The sequence below is a fragment of the Danio rerio genome, chromosome 1 (genome assembly GCF_052040795.2).
Source record: "Danio rerio strain M-AB ecotype USA chromosome 1, GRCz13ab, whole genome shotgun sequence".
Classification (NCBI taxonomy): Eukaryota; Metazoa; Chordata; class Actinopteri; order Cypriniformes; family Danionidae; genus Danio; species Danio rerio.
In genome coordinates this window covers 38,367,740-38,386,011 of record NC_141021.1, presented here as the reverse complement: position 1 = coordinate 38,386,011, position 18,272 = coordinate 38,367,740, and the positions used below count along the sequence as shown (strand labels likewise).

At 35.0% G+C, this 18,272-nt stretch overlaps 2 protein-coding genes across 3 annotated transcripts in view; one reads left to right on the top strand and one right to left on the bottom strand.

The window, feature by feature from the left end:
* The window catches only part of znf827 (zinc finger protein 827), a 789,732-nt gene that overhangs the window by 158,928 nt on the left and 612,532 nt on the right, over positions 1-18,272 (top strand). The gene's annotated exons all lie outside the window — the stretch shown is intronic.
* On the bottom strand, positions 49-12,556 carry zgc:152968. 2 transcript variants are annotated; one of them, NM_001327755.2, is given in 17 exon segments: positions 49-432; positions 2,372-2,492; positions 2,611-2,749; positions 4,347-4,462; positions 4,559-4,663; positions 4,875-4,948; positions 5,024-5,137; positions 5,307-5,447; positions 6,476-6,547; positions 6,659-6,773; positions 6,865-7,005; positions 7,546-7,647; positions 7,986-8,188; positions 8,268-8,478; positions 8,624-8,701; positions 8,942-10,743; positions 12,174-12,556. In NM_001327755.2, coding segments are annotated over 17 exon segments (3,753 nt in total). In that variant the 5' UTR covers positions 12,301-12,556; the 3' UTR covers positions 49-340.

Below are 18,272 nucleotides of genomic sequence, written 5' to 3'. Positions count from 1 at the left end.
CACACTTGAAGATATTGAGCTGAACATAAATAAACCACATAATGCAGATTTCTTGTTAATGCCTTTGATTTATTTCCCTTATTCCAGAATTCATTATTTACAGTAGTGCCACAGTGCATTATAAGCCCACAAAAAAAACAATATTCTATTAATCGTTGCAAATATATAAATCAACAATGTGAACTCAAACAAAAAAAAAGCTTTATGACCAAACACAAATGTATCATAGCCATTTAGAATAATATTAATAATAGTAACAACAATTCAACAAAAATAATCATGCAAAGCTTATATGCATATACATCGGTGTATATAGTAAAGGGATAAACTTTATTGTAGTTCACCATCTTTTCACTTTGGAGTCTTCTTTCACCCTCCAGAGCATGAGCTCCATGCACGCAGTGGCATCTTCGCGTGTGTCATGACCCTCCACTGTGGTAAATGAGAAACGTGTTTGTCTTCTTTGAAAGACATGTACTCTTAAATTGTATACAAGTCATGCTTTGAGGTATGCTCAATAGACCCGTTTCCTGACTCAATTACTTTACACAGCAATTTCATGGAAGAGTTAAACACATCTGAACATTCAATGTATACAATACCCATACATTAGCTTTGAGGGTATGGAAAATGTGCTATGAAACAAAATACACCTGGGGCCTGTTTCAGAAAGCAGGTTATGTGAAAACTTACAGTATTTTAACCCTAAAATGAGAGAAACTCTGGGTTTTCCGTTTCAAAATGGCAGGTTTGTTAAACTCGAGAAATCAGGGTAAGTCAAACCTGTTTCTGAAAAGAGGTAACTTTAACTCAGAGTCAGTTACCGTGGTAACTTACTCTGTGAATCCAACCTGGTCCGGAGCAGGTTTTATTCTCTAAACTGAGTTTCTGTCAGTCTCCTCCCCTTTTTTAAAGATGAAGCGCATTTAGTTTTACATTTCCACACACCTATTTTAGGGCTCATTTTGGAGATGCCCATAAAAACGATAGATGGAAACATCATGATTCAAATAATTTTTGAAAATACGCATAATAAAACATGTGCATAACTAAGTAGGTTAAACTTTCATTTGATAAGAAAAGATGTGCATAAACTATGAAGTGCACTTAACAAATTACAGTATGTGCATTAAAAAAAGGTTTGTTAGAGATGATGATAAAAATGTGTGTGAATGGACAAACCAGGAGACTGAGCACACTGTAGAACATCTTAAATGTTGTTTTTGGTCATTCTAAAATGCCTTAACTGTTTCAGAATTAGTGTATATTATTAATTACCTCCGAGAGTCAGGAGCGTGTCAAGAGTCTCCGCGTCTTGCTTCAAACGCCCCCACGTGTTCATTGCGTGTCAGCATTGTCTTGTGTCTCTGAGGCGCAAGTACGTTTATTAAATAAATAATTAATTGACGCAGCTTCTTCTACCACAGTAAATTCTGTTTTTACTGTTGATATTTGGCGCAAGTTAATCAGGAAGTGAGTGTGTTCTCTTTGACTCATTGGATAAAAACGCTGCTTTATTCGCATCTTTTATGCAAAATTCCAGTTTTGCACAAATTTATGTAATATATTTTGATGGAAACATAGATATTGCCAACATTTGTCACACACAGAACAAAGTCACTTACGAGGCTTGTCATTTTCCATAAATAATTAGCTTAACCTTTGACATGTACTGTAACTAGATTAATGGGATTATTATTCTTTCTAAAAATTATTTTAGCACTGCTTACCTTCTAAATGTTATATCAACCTCCATCACTTGATTAATAAAAAGGCAGACACACAAGTGCACTTTTAAATCTATTAAAAAAGATCAACGTGAATAAAAGTCTAGAAACATTTTATAAACGTCACACATTATATTACTTTTTTTATTATACTTAAATATTTAAATACTTTAAATTAAAAATTGCGCATTTACTTGAGCAGCTGTTTTCCCAGGCTAACTGTTTCTGTTTCACTGATGGTTGCTTCTTTTTAAATATATACGCTCATATTTGCTATAACTTTGCATGAGCAGATCAAATTCAGCCGGAGAAAGAAATGCTGATCTCTTTTTTTTAAGATGTTGCCATTGTCACTCATAATATCTGCGGTCCATTGATGATGCCTTTTTATAGTCACGGTATGCACGCTTAACTTTGAGTTGGTCTACTCAAAGTTGATTGACCTAACTCAAATCAGCTATTCTGAAACCGAAAACTCTGAGTTTTTAATCTCTCGGTAAATCAACTCAGAGTTCAAGTTTAAACTCAGAGTTGTTTGAACCTCCTTACTGAAACAGGCCCCTGGTATCCAAAGCTACAGGCTGTGATTGAGGGAGGCTTTCTCATGGTCATTGTTTACAAATGTGTGCAGTAGGCCAACATACCACTCTCTTGTATAATTCTCCGGAGGTAGTCTGCAGTCAGACTGTTTAGCTCTCTTTTGTGTGGCAAACCCAGACGATGGGGAAACACCACAGAGGTATCAACCACAGTGCTGTGAATAATCTGAAGATGGCAGAACAACCAACAGGTGATTCTTGTGAGCCTCTAATCAAAAAAGCCAATGCCAGGTTGATAATGTTGACAGTTTATACTGTTATTTCGGCATACTGTTGGAACTCACTTTGAGGGCAGCCAAGTCATTCTCCAAGCCATGGCCAATCAGAATTGTGTCCGCATTAATAAAACTCAAAAGCACTGCTTGTACATCACGCAAAGACGAGCTGCTGCTCTTCACATCAGCTTCACTGATGCCTGAGAATCTGTGCAGGATAAAGAGTTATAATTGACATAATTTAGCACAGTTTGAGAACACCGGAGCAAGCCAGGTTCGAATTTCATGTTTAGTTTTGACATTTTGAATTTAAGGTTTTTACAGATGTAAAAGGTTTTTACAGACATTTGGGTTATAAAATTAGGTAAACTATGAAGTATATGAAAAAATCTGTAATAACCTACAGAATATAGACTAGAATTAAAGCCTGTTCAGACAAAGTACTAAGATAACTATATTATATCCACACCAGCAGATGACACTGTTTTGTTTAACTAAAAGCTAAAGTTTTTTAATGTTTACTGCTTAAAATGAGCTAGCAGGATAGATACTGACTGGCTGTCAATGTTTTTCTCATTTGCCAAATAAAAACTAAATCAGAAAGTGATGCCAGAATTTGTACCATAAGCAATTTTCGGTGTGGAAAAAGCAAAATATAAAAGGTGTATTAAATTTGTGTCATGAAAATGCATCTCTATTAACACAGATCCATGAAAAACTGTATTATGCATTCCAGGCTAGTAGTGTTACACACACATAACAAACTAGGCATAGGCCGGTATAAGATTCTGAAGGTATGATAACCATCAAGCAGTTTCAGGCAAGTTGTGTTTACTGCTCTAAAATATGCTCTTTTTAAATGTCTGGGTATAAAACACTTTGACAAAACTTTGTTCGCCTTTCAACACAATTTTGTTTTGAGAAATATTTCCAATATATTTTAACAGTAAACATGTTATGCTAAAAAATAAAAATGAATTATTGACTTCTGATGTCTACATTAGTTCCAAAAACACAGATTTCTTTACAAATTCTTTGGATATCTTTGCTGCTGGAGAAGATACTTTTGTCCAAAAAACTAAAAAATAAATAAAAACCTGAAAAAAAAAATTGTATATATATATATATATATATATATATATATATATATATATATATATATATATATATAAAAAACGCATACCATAGGAACAGTATAGTGGAAAGTTTTGGTGATTTTTCAAACCTTTTCCAGACCGCGGTATACCTTGAAAAAGGTTATTGTCCCATGCCTATAACACACTACATACATGTGCTTACAAATAGATATATAACTGATGGCATAGTTGTCAGAAATAAAAAATTAAATTAATTGTGCTTTCATAGTTTATGCTGCAATGATGACTGTAGGTCTTTAATTTTCAGGCTCCCAAAACAATTCTTTAAATGAATGGCACAATTGCATAAGTTTAGTTGAAATAATGCATTAAAGTGTAACACATTAATTTTTAATACAAGCTCAATTATAATTATAGGGTAAAAAGGCCTTTAAGATGAGTTTTATAATTAAAGATTGAAACAGATCAAGTACAATAAACACCTATAGTTCTTTTGAATGTCACCATTACCATGTCAATGTCACCATGCCCCCACTCATCTAAAACAACATTGTGAAAAGCAAAATAAACCAATCAACATTTAAAGTAGGTCAAAAAAGTTAGTCAAAATTGTCTTAAAACAGGAAACAGTGGAAAACTTTGATGAAAGGTGATGATCCAATTCAAATGTTGCCAAATTTAGTGTTATGCCTTGAAAGCAATCCCTACCTGGTATTATAGTCAATGACATCATTATCAGGCTTGACAAAGGAGTCAAAGACAACTTGCAAACTGCTGCTCACTACAGTCACTCTTGCTAGTTCCAGACCTTGAGTCGTGTAACACTGGTGAAAAACAAAATTAAATATCAAATTACCTGCTTTTTTCCTTGGTTATTATTATTTTTTAACTCTCAACTATGATCAGTACTTAAACCTTACTGTTTGTGTGTCAATGGCATAGATTCCTGGACATGTTTTTCCCACCGCAGACTGATAAAGACTGCTCACAAAGCCCTGAAGGCTAACTGCATCATGCACGTGAAGCTGTAAATAAGTACACAAGAAAATACACTGAAAGTCAACTTTGGTCATTGAAAACATCAGGTTAATGGCTTTGGTGAAATGCTACAATATCACAATTGAATCAAAGTTCAAGGACAAAAATCATAGCATAATAGAGTGAAGACAAATCAGGTGAAATGTTTTCAGTCCCTCTAATAAAGCATGAGTATAATTGAAACAGAGATTATAATACATTGAAGACTTGACATCCAGGTGACCCAACTGCATTCTCACAACAACTGTAGCGCGTCTCAACACCGCCTGGCACTATGGCAGAAGAAAGAGTAAATAATAGATATTGATGGAAATAAAAATTCAAATCAATTTTGAAAACATTCTTACCTCTATTCTCAATGACTTTTCCATAATGATAGTTACACTCTTCTCTGCGTGTGTGTTTTCCACTCCTGTCGACGGAGAACGTTGCTCCACATCGACAGCAGATTCTCTTTAAAGCTGTTAGCAGTGTTTTCCTAATTATTTAAAAGGCTTAAAACCCTAATAGCTTCATTTCAATGTTCTTATTACAAATGTAAATAAAAATAAAATCTTCACCCCATTTATTAATTTCACCTTGGGAAACTAAAAAGTCTTTACTCATGTTTGAACTTCTAAACAGACTCACGGTCACTTATGCCCTTCTTGGTATCTCCATACTGGATGGCAAAGTCAGCTTTGTCCTGATGTTTACGAGGGAAGTTGTTTACTTGTAGCAAATCCTCAGACAGGATGTGCTCCTTCAGTTGCTCAAAAAGTGTCAAATCGCCTGCATTAATAAAACACATACTCGTGAATGTTCAAAATAACTAAACATAAAACCAGGATAACTATATGCTGGGCACATACGAATGAAAATGTATAAGAAAACGTTTACGTGTATTTTTTTTTTACTTTCCATTCAAACAATGCTAAACAGAAAAATGTTACTTACATATTAGGATGACTTCTGAAGAATCACAACACTTATAATAATATATAATACAAAATATATTAGAAATAATAATTAAAAATATATTATTAAGAATAAAAGTATTAATATATCACAATATTACTTTTTTTTTTTACTCTATCTTTGAACAAAAAAATGCAACAGTGGAGATTTTTTAAAATCTTACAAACCCCAAAACAATACAGAAGGAAAAGACAGTAAGTTTGACAGTGTACCATGTTACTACAGTATGAATGAATTCAGACTACCCACGTTTTAACCATTCGTACAGTGATAGTTTATCCAAAAATTAAAATCTACTCACCATATACTCAACTTCAAGTTGTTACAACCTACTTTATTTAGTTGAACACGACAGAATATATTTTGAAAAGGCTCAAAGTCTACTGACAAGAAAAAGAAATGCTATGGAGGTCAATGGTTACCTATTTTTCCATGTTTTTTCAAAATATCTTCAGAAGAAAAAAAAAGTCAAATAGGTTTGGAACAAGTAAAGGGAGAGTAAATAATCACTATTCTAATTTGGGTGAACTATCCCTTTAGGTATTAATAAATAAATATATAGGTCCAATGTCTGCTATTTTTGTTTTATCATCATCATCATTATTATTGTTATTATTACTAAACAGAGACATCCTAACACATAGCAGTCTTAAGTATTCATTTAGAAAATGAAAAAAAAAAACTACTTTTAATTACTACTACATATTAACGGTCCAAAATGAAAATAGACTACTTCCTACTGCGCATTTTAATAAACCTCATCTAACAAAAAAAGAAAGAAAGAATTATAGCGACAGAGGTGAACACTCTAGTTTGACCCTGAAATGAGAGCCAGCTCTTACCGGGTCCCTGAAGTGCTTGAGTATTTAGTGGTACATTGCCTCTAGACACATGCTGATCTCTCTCACTGGGAGCTGTAAGTACATATAAGGAGGATGACCTGATAGGAGTGTACAGTGCTGTAAACAAAAGTGGCTGCAGTAATTTGAACAAAAGCACACCATGCATAAATATACCAAACCTACCCTTGGCAGGCAAGATGTTTTGGTTTTTAAGTCTCTTGAGCGCATTGACAGCGATGCTTAGATACTTCAGCTTATTGATACTGCGGTCATAAACAATTTTCTCTTCTGCCAGAGCCTAAAGTGTTTAAAAAAGTTGTTGAGAACACAGATTACAAAACAGAAGCATTAAATAAATGATGAATGTACTTCTTTGCTCTCAAACATACCTTCTCAAAGGCATCTTGCACCGTCACAGATGACTTCAGGAACTCCTCAACAAAGAGGTTCACATAACGTTGACGAACATCGTGTGGAACTTTTGCCCCAACTTCATGATGAACTTTTGCTTTTCGTTTTACACCCATCACCTATACAAATCACAACATTCAATTTTAAATGTAACAATTAAAGAATATTTCTTCTGAAATGTTAAAAAAAAATGACTAGATGTCTTTTGACCAAAGAAATTCAGGTCTGGCAGTCACTGGTTGCTAACTGAATTTTCAGATTTTGGCAATGCAAAGAAAAGTCCTGCATAATACCAGATACAAAAAAAATGTCTTATTTATAAAAATAAAAAAGTTACATGAAATTATGAAAATTTACTCATTGTTTTTGCGACCTCATGGTTAAACAGCCTAAACTACTAGAACATTAATCACCAGGTGCTGATTATGTGCTTTATTCAGTGTTAACCGTCACCTGTGTGAATTTGAATGCTGTTTTATGTGACATTTAAAGATGTACTGAAAGCATGAGCAAATAGTTTACTTCAGACCTTGATAATAAAATAACTAGCAAACATATTTTAACTGTGACTCAGTGCAAACCAACAACAACAGTCACTCAGCATGTACTTTTATCAATTTTAGAGGTTAAATATGTATTGATTAGACTTTAAACCTTACATTTGGTTGGGAGTGCAGTGCACTATTCTGTGCTTCAGAAGGTCTGTGGTATTTAAATCTTTGTTGTGTCGAGTCTTGTGTGGACAAACAAATTGCTTGTCGCTGAAATACAGTGTAACATTAAATCATTAGACAAAAATCCAATTAAAACAGCTCCAGAAAAAATAGAACATTGAGAATATTATTAAAGACCTGATAGCGTAGAACTTTGTTCAAAGTTAGTATAACTTTTGTTCAATTCCTGGAAGAGAATTACTTTGAAAGAACCTTGCCAGAACGTTGGCCTGTGGACATTCTCTGTTAGCTAGTGAAGTCTATAGTTTGTCTAGAAGTGCATGTTATGCACAGATTAATTGTTCACTAGAAGCTCAACAACATGAATACGAAAAATGAACAGGGTAAAATCTTAATACCAAAAATGCACTAAAGAATTTGCTAACCTTAGCTGGTGTATAGTTTGCAGGTTGAGTAGGATGTTGAGCTGGTGCAAGTTGAACAGGTGGAGAAGGCTGAGGTGGCCTTTGGACAGACATTGTGGTTGGAATCAGTGTCAAAGGTAAAGCACAATTTCCTTCAGGCACAATGAAGTGCAGGTTAGTCCCCAGCTGCAGAGTGGCACCAACCGGAATGATACCAACACATGCTATTAAAAAATAAAAAGCAGTAAAAACACAATTTCTTAACAAATAAATCTGTTAAACTAAAATGTGCATGATGCTTACAGTTTTGCACTACACTTTGATGAATTTGATGAACATTAGATGTATAAACTTTCTTTGGAGCACTTATAATGACCTGAGACTGACATCCCTTCACTGCTGCAGTCAAAATGGCTGCTCTTCTTTGACACAACTGACTTCTGGAGGGAACATTCAAATGGGAGGTTCCTTCTTGAAGAGGGACAATAATTTGTGCTTTGCTTTTGCTGGCTGGCTGATAATGGAAGGATAGACAATATCAAAAAAATGCTTTGGTAAAATTAATCACTATTTGCTGCACACAAAAAACATCGGCAAGCTTGGTTATTAGTGTGTATATACACAGTACACACACGCACATACATACAAATGTCACATACCTCAAACTTTGCCACATGTGCGACCCTTTTCTTTAGCAAGGCTACTGGATTGGACTTCATTTCAGTTCCGACTTTATCCTAAAAATGTGAGACGTAAACATCATTCAAAAACTTTACATTAACAAATGAATAATTCAACAAGGATTCTTTAAACTGATCAATGGTTACCTTAAATGTATTATGCTACAAAAACTTCCATGTGAAATAAATGCTTTAAATTTTCATGCTTTTTAAAATCTTATATTCAAAGCTTTTCAAAAAAAAATTTTAACTTTACATTTGAACATCCTTGATAATATATTAGATAAATTAACTTACAGGTGCGTCACACTGAACCACAGGAGCCTCACTTTGGTTGGCTTCCATGAAGATCCTGTAGCACTCTTCCATTGGGTCGGTGTCTGAAAGATCTAGGTCCGAGTACCTGAGCTCTGCATCAGAACTAGAGTCAACTACAATGGGTTCATTATTATTTCCTGCCATTGTAGCAAAGGTCTGTGAAGGAACAGTCATGTCACAGGCAGCTGAATATGATACATTTGATGTAGGTAATTTTTCTATGGACTCCACAGTTCTTGGGTTGAGCTGACTATTTGATGGTGCAGAAACAACACCAAAATCAATCTCTGAGACATATGCAGGTGTGTTCTGAACAAATGGTTCTCCGTGACTACTCTGAAGAGTCACCCAAGATGTTTCAGTCAGACTTTGAGAATGTGGTGGTCCTAAGAATCTGTGCTCTTCAGCCTTATGTAATGGTGAAGGTAAGGACTGAGATGAAACCATAGGAAAATACTGCTGATGTATCTGAGAGATGTCCTTTGAAGATACATTTTCTGACTTTAGAGCATAACCTGAAATGCTGCTGTTCTGTGGTTCTCTAGAAGTTAGATTTTGTAAAGCACTTCTTGGAGATTGGGAGGAAATGCATTCATCTCCATAAACAGAATTAACAGGAAGCATCTTAACATCTTGAATGGTTTTGAGCTCGTCACTTTGACTTCTCATATTGTTTAGACATGTGGAAATGTCATCCAGGACATTCTCCAAGTTGTGAGCTTTTTCCTCTTTTTGCTTGACGAATGTTTCCATATTGATATTCGTGAAGTTATTTGGTTCAGCCACAGGTTCTTCTCTTAGATCCTCCAGAAATGGTTCAATATCTTTTCCAGGGTGATTTGCCATTGTTATCCCTTTAATTATCTGCCCATCATTAGCCTCTTTATAATGCTCAGCTGGAGCATTACTAATAGGGCACAATTTGGGTAAGTCTAGCAGTTCCTTATTTTTAGTTTCACGCTGCTGTGGAAGTTTATGCTCATCCTCAAATTGTGACACATCAATGACAAGTTCACCCTCAGAAGATTCTTGCTCTTCTGTGATCATCATAGGTTTCACTAAGGTTCTTGCGTTCTCCTGGTCACTCAGAGTGCATTTCATTTCATGGCTTGGAAGTCCATCAGAAGACTTTTCTTTGTGCTGGTTGGGATTTGTTTGTTGATTTGAAAGATCATTGTTAACCGCACCATTCCTCTCAAGTACATGTGTTTTAATTATTGCACTCTCCTGTTTGGGTTTATGTTTTCTGTGGTCTTTTGTTAAAGATGGAATGTCAATGACCAAGGTACCTTCATCTTCAGAATCATCAAAATGAGACGACAGAGGTTGAACATTTTTTCCGGTTTGTTTACTCTTTAGACCGTGATCAATATCGACTTTGTCGGATGACTTAAGCTTGCATTCTGCTGAGCTGCTAGATAGCAAGTCTGCTGAAAAATTAGAACAGGGGTCATATTCCAAATCAGTCTTGGGTCTGGCACGGTCAACCACATACTTCTGACCACTAGTTGAGCAAACAGGCTTTTTGGATTTCAAATGGTTACCATTTTGGTCTTTAGGCCTACTTTTGGTGGTTCGCAAATATTTTCCAGAGCATTGGCCTGTTTGTGTGAGAGACTGTGATGTCTGATACTGAGACAGTCTTTTTTGTTCTTTCTCCACCTCACTCCTCACCGCCTCGATTTCTTTGTTGATTCTCTCCAGTTCCTCAAGACAAGCATAATTGTCCTCGGTGGTGTGAGAGGATCCATTGGCAGAAGTCACTTTAGGATCTCCAAGACCTAAATGTGAAGCAGAGAAAAAAAAAATTGCAAAACAATGCTTTGAAGTATACCATCGCTGCACAGATGTTCCTTCTGTTATGCATGCTGTAATGGCAGAATTTGAGCACACACATTTGAGAGATTACTTGGAAAATTAAGAGCTTTGCAATAATAAAACCATTTTAATGAGTGTGGATTGAATGAATGAGGGGGAAACAGCTAATTTGATTTAAATGCCAGTATAATGAAATGCTTTGAATTATTTTATGCTGTGCATTTGGGGAAAATAAACTCATTTTCAGAAATATACAAGGCACATAAACCTTAGTGGATCTTATAATGGGTAATCTTAATTTCTTAGAATTGTTTTTTTCAGTTTTATGACTCAGCAGTTCCCTCTGAAAATTTCGAATAGTTATACATTAATAAGCAAGAGGCCCTAAATATAAGCGCAATTATAACGATCACGATACACAATATATAACTGCACAATTATATAAACACATGCTTTGAAATGTGCACATTCAGTAAGGGGTCTATAGTTCACAATGAAAAATGCTGGGTTCTTGTAATCTAAAGTTGGTCCAAATTTGGACAAACTTAACCATTGAGTTAAAAAGTGTAATTTAAAATATTAATTAAAAAAAAATAATAAAAAATAAATAAAAAAAAAGTCAATGTTGTCCATTTCTGACAAAACATTGAGTTATAACCAACCATTTGTGTGCATGCATGTAACAAAATTCCTATTTTTTTCCCCAAAATTATTTAAATCTAAATAATAATAGATTTTAACACATTTATAGATCTCTTTTTACAATCTAATCTGTAAACTAGTGCACAGTTTACGGTTATATGAAGCATGTTTTTTTTTTTTTTTTTTTCATTATTATTTTATACAGGAGTCATCTGCATTTTGATATACAGTTTATATTGTGTTTTTAATTTAAGTATACCAGTACCTATTTTTCTGTCAATTTTTTAACATTGTAACGCACTGACCAACTTATCTTAAATAAGCCACATATATTATGTCCATCTAGGCTTCTTTCAGTGTGATGTGTTGGTGACATGCAAGCAGTTGAATAGCTATTTTCTTCGTTTTGTGTAGGCTAGTAATTCACATTTTAGTCACTTTTTTAAAGTTATGTGAATTTGCAAACAGCTAGATTTGATGCATGATTATTAAAGTAATTAATTTAATTTCGAGGCTAATCACGTTGCAAGGTTTGAACTGACGCAAACGAGTCTCCACTCGAATTTGTTTAGAATTGTTTAGACGTGCGAATGACTAAATTGTTTAGAACTGTGAATCAGTTTGACTAATGAAATTTAAATGAATCATTTAAATGAAAGTAAAACATCGTTAGTGATAGCAGCATAGCAATAAACTTAAAACAGTAACGTTAACGTTACTATAACTGTCAAAGTGAATCATGTGTGTTTACCTGTGGTATTCATCACGTCAGAAGAACTGTCTTTGCTGTGATTGTACAAACAATAAGGTCGTTGACATCGTCCAGACTGAAGAAAGGGACAATCTATTTCATCGAAGAGAGCTGTGGAAGGAAACATTCCGCTGACGAGATACCAAATTATTGTACTGTTCACTGTCTGTAAAACGCAATTTCTCTGTTTCTTGTTGTATTCAACATATGTGACACGACGAGATCTGATGACATTTTCTTTAAGGCGGTGGAAAGGGGGGACAAACTCAGTATGAAAAAGGGTGACCTCGCAAAAAAGTAGCTGATAACTTTAACACTTGTGAACTGGAGAGACAGGCTACTTCACCAGCTGGTAGCGCGAGTGTTTTAATTAGTTAATTTCCAGGTGTGGCTGATTGATTGTTCGGCTTTGTAGCGATTCTATTTCGCGAATTGTTCAATTGAACCGAATCTTTAAAAATATAGGTGCGTTCAGGGCTTATTGTGGAATTCTGATCCAGCACCTCATTTTACCGATCCCTTTTTTTATTGACTTCAATAACAAACATACAAAATTAAATTTACACAAAAGAACACAATGACAATAACAGATCATTTTACCGATTTTACTCAAGTTGCAACAGTTATGTCATCACATGGCATCATCACCAATTTTTTATTTTTTTTTTTTTATAACAACAAAAGATTTAAAGTACAAATAAAACAAAACACAGTCTCTACGAACTAGTTAATTTTTTTAACAATAAGGGAATTATGAATTAAATATAGCATGAAGGAAATAAGGGAAAACAAAAGGGTATAAACATTTATTCATTTTCTTGTCGGCGTGGTCCCTTCATTAATCCGGGGTCGCCACAGCAGAATAAACCGCCAACTTATCCAGAACGTTTTTACGCAGCGGATGTCCTTCCAGCCACAGCCCATCTCAGGGAAGCATCCACACACACACACACACACACACACACACACACACACACACACACACACACACACACACCAATTTAGCCTACCCAATTCAACTGTACCGCATGTCTTTGGACTGTGGGGGAAAGCGGAGCATCCGGAGGAAACTCACGCAAACGCAAGGAGAACATGCAAACTCCTCACAGAAACACCATCTGAGCCGAGGTTTGAAACCAAACATCACTCTTTAGGCTAATACTTCTTGTTTGAATGTGCTAAAAGGGGGTTTGCATTTACGTACATTTTTTAATATAAAATTTCCAATATATTTACAATTTTCCAATATAATGTATTTATAATGTAATACTTTTAAATTTGTGAATCGGTCTAATTTGTCTAAAATTTGTCTAAAAATAAACCCGAAACACGCGTGGTTGTTATGCTCTGAACTCAGCCAATCATGAACTTATATCGCGTTTGAGGCAGGGTGAATTTGGGTAATCTGGGACACTTTTCGCAATTTTGACATCACTTTTATTTTAATGTCTATCTAGAACAACATGCTAGACTTAGGCCTAAAATATTTTCTAACGACCTGAAAAAACATAATATAAGCCCCTTTCAAACAAATGTTATTGTGCCACACCTATAGTTTAAAAAAAAGGAAGAAAGAAAATCTGCCTGAATTTGATAATCTGGGACTTAAGTTTTTGGGCTGAAAAAGTATATATTTGCAATATTTATGGATGCCAAACACAATTTTACCTATTTTTAAAAAGTGAGTGTGTGTATGTGAGTGTGAGTATGTGTGAGAGAGAGACTGTGTTTTTGTGTGTGTGGGTGTGTGTTTAAGTGAGTGGGAGTATGTCTGTGTGAGTAAGTTTGTGAGTGAGTTTGTGTACAGAACATTGTACACATGTACAAGTCTCTAAATGCATATTTCTTCCATTCGAAGGCTTTCCCAGATTACCCAAATCATGCTGTCCTACATTATCAATTATGATAATGTGGGACAACAAAATTTTTTAAAAAAATCTTTTTTAAAAAAACAAACATTTTCAACACTTTATTACATATTTTGTTACTTCAATATATTCAAAACATAATTTGACAACAATTGGGAACATTGTCTTGATTATGACAGGTTTATGTCCTTAACATTAATTTAGTCAGAATCCTATGTCACTGACCTTGTCATCTAATTGTGTCTAGATCTTCCTGATTGACAAGTGTCCTGAATTTTGTTGGAATCCACCCTACTGAACACAAATTCACCCTATACTGTTGTTTGTATTGTAAACCAAATTTAAAAACACAGATCTACTTAAAAGAGCAGGCTAAATAATTAATCACCACTGTAAAAGGAATTAGCTGATGAAAATGTAAAAGTTTAAAATTAGTTTTATTTATATTTATAATAAAAACTATTATTTTAATCTTTAGTCTGTTATTTGGCAGTTTACACAATTCTTTAATTGTCTAAAGTAGCAGAAGACCCTAACCTAAGTTTTAATAACAACACTGCATTAGAACAAGACTATTCTTTGACATTATGGGTGTCCAGAACATCTGATATTGTCTGTTTGTGCATATTGTTTTGAGCTGTGCTGTCATCAGTGTATACAATGACCTGTGGAAATGTGTTCTTTATCAAACTCTAAAAATAGATATAAAATTAAATTTTAATTAAACTTTAATTAATAATAAAAAAAATCATGTTGCCTATATAACATTTGAAGCTGCATGTAGTCATGCTACAACTATTGTTCCATTTTTAGGTGGGTAAATAATGAAAAGTATACACTGTAAATATTAAACCAAACCACATTTCTAGACAAGGATAAAATTAATTAGAATTACATTTGATACATTTGTAAGGCAAATGGTGGAAGAAGACAACAGTGGATTTGTTGCTTAAATACTAGATATCTTTTTAAATATAACTTTCATGGCATGCAATTGTCAAAGTCTTTACGTTTTTTAGTTTAACATGATCATGAAGGCCGTTGGGGCACTTTGACAAGCGCGCCGCCACATTCCTATCTTTTGTTTAAATTTTTAATTTCTGTAAATTTATGATGTTATTACATTGTGCTCTACAGGGACTGTTGGTCTCACAGACAGCCAGCAGCTGAATTCACTTTGGCTGGCAAAAGCGAGCAATTAGACCCGGGATTAAAAAGGATTGAGTTTAGAGGCCTGAGGAGAGTTTGCCTGCCATCTCGAGACACTCCATTACCATCAAGAACACAAGCCATGCTGAGTTACCGCTGGAGGGTAGGCAGAAAAAAAGCCACTCGGCACTGCCAGGAAACACATTTGTATCTGAAGAGGTTGAGCCTGACATCAACATTTGGGAGAAATGGTAGGCTGTAACCAGTGGGATCGTGGCCTGATCAAACCCTGATTTTGGGACAGAGAGCAGATGGAATTCATTAAGCCAACACTGGCGGCGGGCTGCTTTTCACCAAGTCATTCAGGGAAAAACAGAGCTATTCGATACCATCATTCAATAGTTGCTAAGAATAATTATTCACTCAAATGTATTACCACAGGTCAATTGAATTCCTCTCTCTTATTTCTTAAGCAGATTCTTTTCAAAAGCAGTTGTAGCCGAGGGGGCTGTGCATTTTCACACACAAAACCATTTCTGTAATGTTTTAGTGTTCATTTGGCCTCCCATTAAATTTAAAAATAAAGCTAGCCCCTTAACAGTCCTGAAAGTATAATTCACCAAAAAATCTAATTCATCTTCCCATATTAAAAATCTGCTCTAGTGTATTGAACTATTACAGTAATTGAATTAATCTTTTGCGATTATTCTATTGTTGCCATATTAATACATCAATTTAGCCAATACACAAAGAATTCTGCAACTATCCCACTACAATACAACATAGTTTATTTATTCATTTATTTTCTTTCCCATCACTGTGAAACACCTAAATATTTTCATTCACACACATCATACGCTACAGACAATTTAGCTTACCGTATTCACCCATACCACGTCTTTGAACTTGTGGAGGAAACCGCCGCAAACACGGGGAGAACATGCAATCTCCACACAGAAATCAAAACTGACCCAGCTGTGGCTTGGACCAGCAGCCTTCTTGCTGTAACGCGCGGCCACATCACAGTTTAGTAAAAACTAAAATGTAGTTGCTGTATTTATTTCAGCACATTAGTTCACCATAGTTAATGCTACAGTATTGTTTACCATTTATTAACACAGTGTAAATATTAAACAGTTTAATACACTTGACTATGATTCAAAAACACTATATATTGCTGTAGTATTTTTTCATGTGGGTTAGCATTTGTTTAGGCTCATGCCATTACAAATCTGTATGTGTTTCCTTTTTCTGTTAAACACAAAATGTATCTTAATATGGAACTGAATTCAAGATTAAAGATTAAATATATAGATACTTTTTTTTATTTATGCATTTTATTTCCTGGGTTATGGTTGTCTCTCCAGAAGGCAAAAAACATAAATGTGCACACATCTAAAAAATCTCGAAGGCAGGTGCTCCATCAAAAATAAACATAGCAAAAGATAAAAAAAAATTTGACACACTGCCACTTTAGCTCTCAAAAGGCTTTAATATCACTCACATTGTTTCGACTGACATGGTCTTCATCAGGTCAAACTCTCCCTTCAGTACGTCACTCATCAATAAAGAGCATTGCGTTTCTACTGGTTTTCTTTGGTCTTTTTCTTGTTTTTCAATTGACAAGCTATATATGGCTGACCATGGTACAACTAAAGATCTGTTGTTAACTCTTTGGGAGAAATTGCCAGTCAAAACACTGACTTTGACGAGATACTAGCTGCCAGTGACAACATTACATTGTGCGAACTGAACATGATGTTCATGCAATGAATACTGTTGGATAAAAAAAAAATAATGCTTCATTCTACTGTAAACAGTTGACTTTCCTAGCAAGTGAGATGTTACTTTTGCAGACTATTTGCATTGCATGTATGGCTCAAATGCAACATTCAAGTCCACATTGACCTTTCACACCATCAACAGAATATAAGTGCTCAAAACCCTGTTAATGTAGTCCCAAAATTTGATTGATTGATGGATTGATTGATAACTTTGTATTTAACTCATGTACAGTAAAATGGCAGAATTTTACTTCAGTATAAGGATGTATTTCAAACTAAAACAGAATATTGTGTAGGGGTATGTCCAGCCTGATCTCATGAGGAAACGTAAGTATTTGACGTTTTATCAGTTTAATGGCTAATTCGTACGAAAAAGTATGATTTTAAAAAGGAGGCATGGCACCGAACCCCACCCCTAACCCCAACCGTCATTGGGTGATGAGCAAATCGTACTAAATTGCACGAATTCATACAAATTAGCCACTAAATTAAAAAGTTACGAATTGCTGTGAGATTGTGTTGGTATGTCTCCTCACGTCTTTCATCAGCAGCAAACTAATGATTGGAGGGACGTGGCTAAGCAAACACCTCTCATACCATTAAACTGACATCATAAGAGAATGACGGCCATTTCAAATGGTCAGATTTTTACTAACAATTACAAAAATCTTTTAATTTTTTTAATTTAATTTTTTACAAAAATTACAATTTCAGTGGATTAATTTTTTACCAAAGGGGGGCATGGTGGCTCAATGGTTAGCACTGTTGCCTCACAGCAGGTGACTGGTTAGAGTTCTAGCTGGGCCTAGTTGGCATTTCTTTGTGGAGTTTGCATGTTCTCTCTGTGTTTGTGTGGGTTTCCTCCGGGTATTCTGGTTTCCCCCACAGTTTAAAGACATGTGCTATGTGAATTGGATTAACTAAATAGGCCGTGATACTGTGTGGGTGTTTCCCAGTACTGGGTTACGGCTTGAAGAGCATCCGCTGCATAAAACATATGCAGGAATAGTTGGTGGTTCATTCCGCTGTGGTAAATAAGAGAATTATTTACTTAATTAACCTTTGAGTTTTTTTGTTTTTTTTGTTAAACACAAAAGATGGCGACACGGTGACGGAGTGGTTAGTGCTGTCACCTCAGAGCAAGAAGGTCGCTGGTTTATCCAGGTGCTCCAGTTTCCCCCACAGTCCAAAGACATGTGCTATAGGTTAAATGAATAAGCTACATTGGTCGTAGTGTATCAGTGTGTTTGTGAATGAGTGTGTATGGGTGTTTCCCAGTGTTGAGTTGCGGCTGGAAG

Coding starts and splice junctions, on each gene's coding strand:
- zgc:152968 (XM_087236171.2), bottom strand. CDS start 12,300: ATGTTTCCTTCCACAGCTCTCTTCGATGAAATAGATTGTCCCTTTCTT. Junction 8,479..8,623: donor CACATGTGGCAAAGTTTGAG/GTATGTGACATT, acceptor TTCCATTATCAG/CCAGCCAGCAAAAGCAAAGC. Junction 4,463..4,558: donor ATGCCATTGACACACAAACA/GTAAGGTTTAAG, acceptor GTTTTTCACCAG/TGTTACACGACTCAAGGTCT.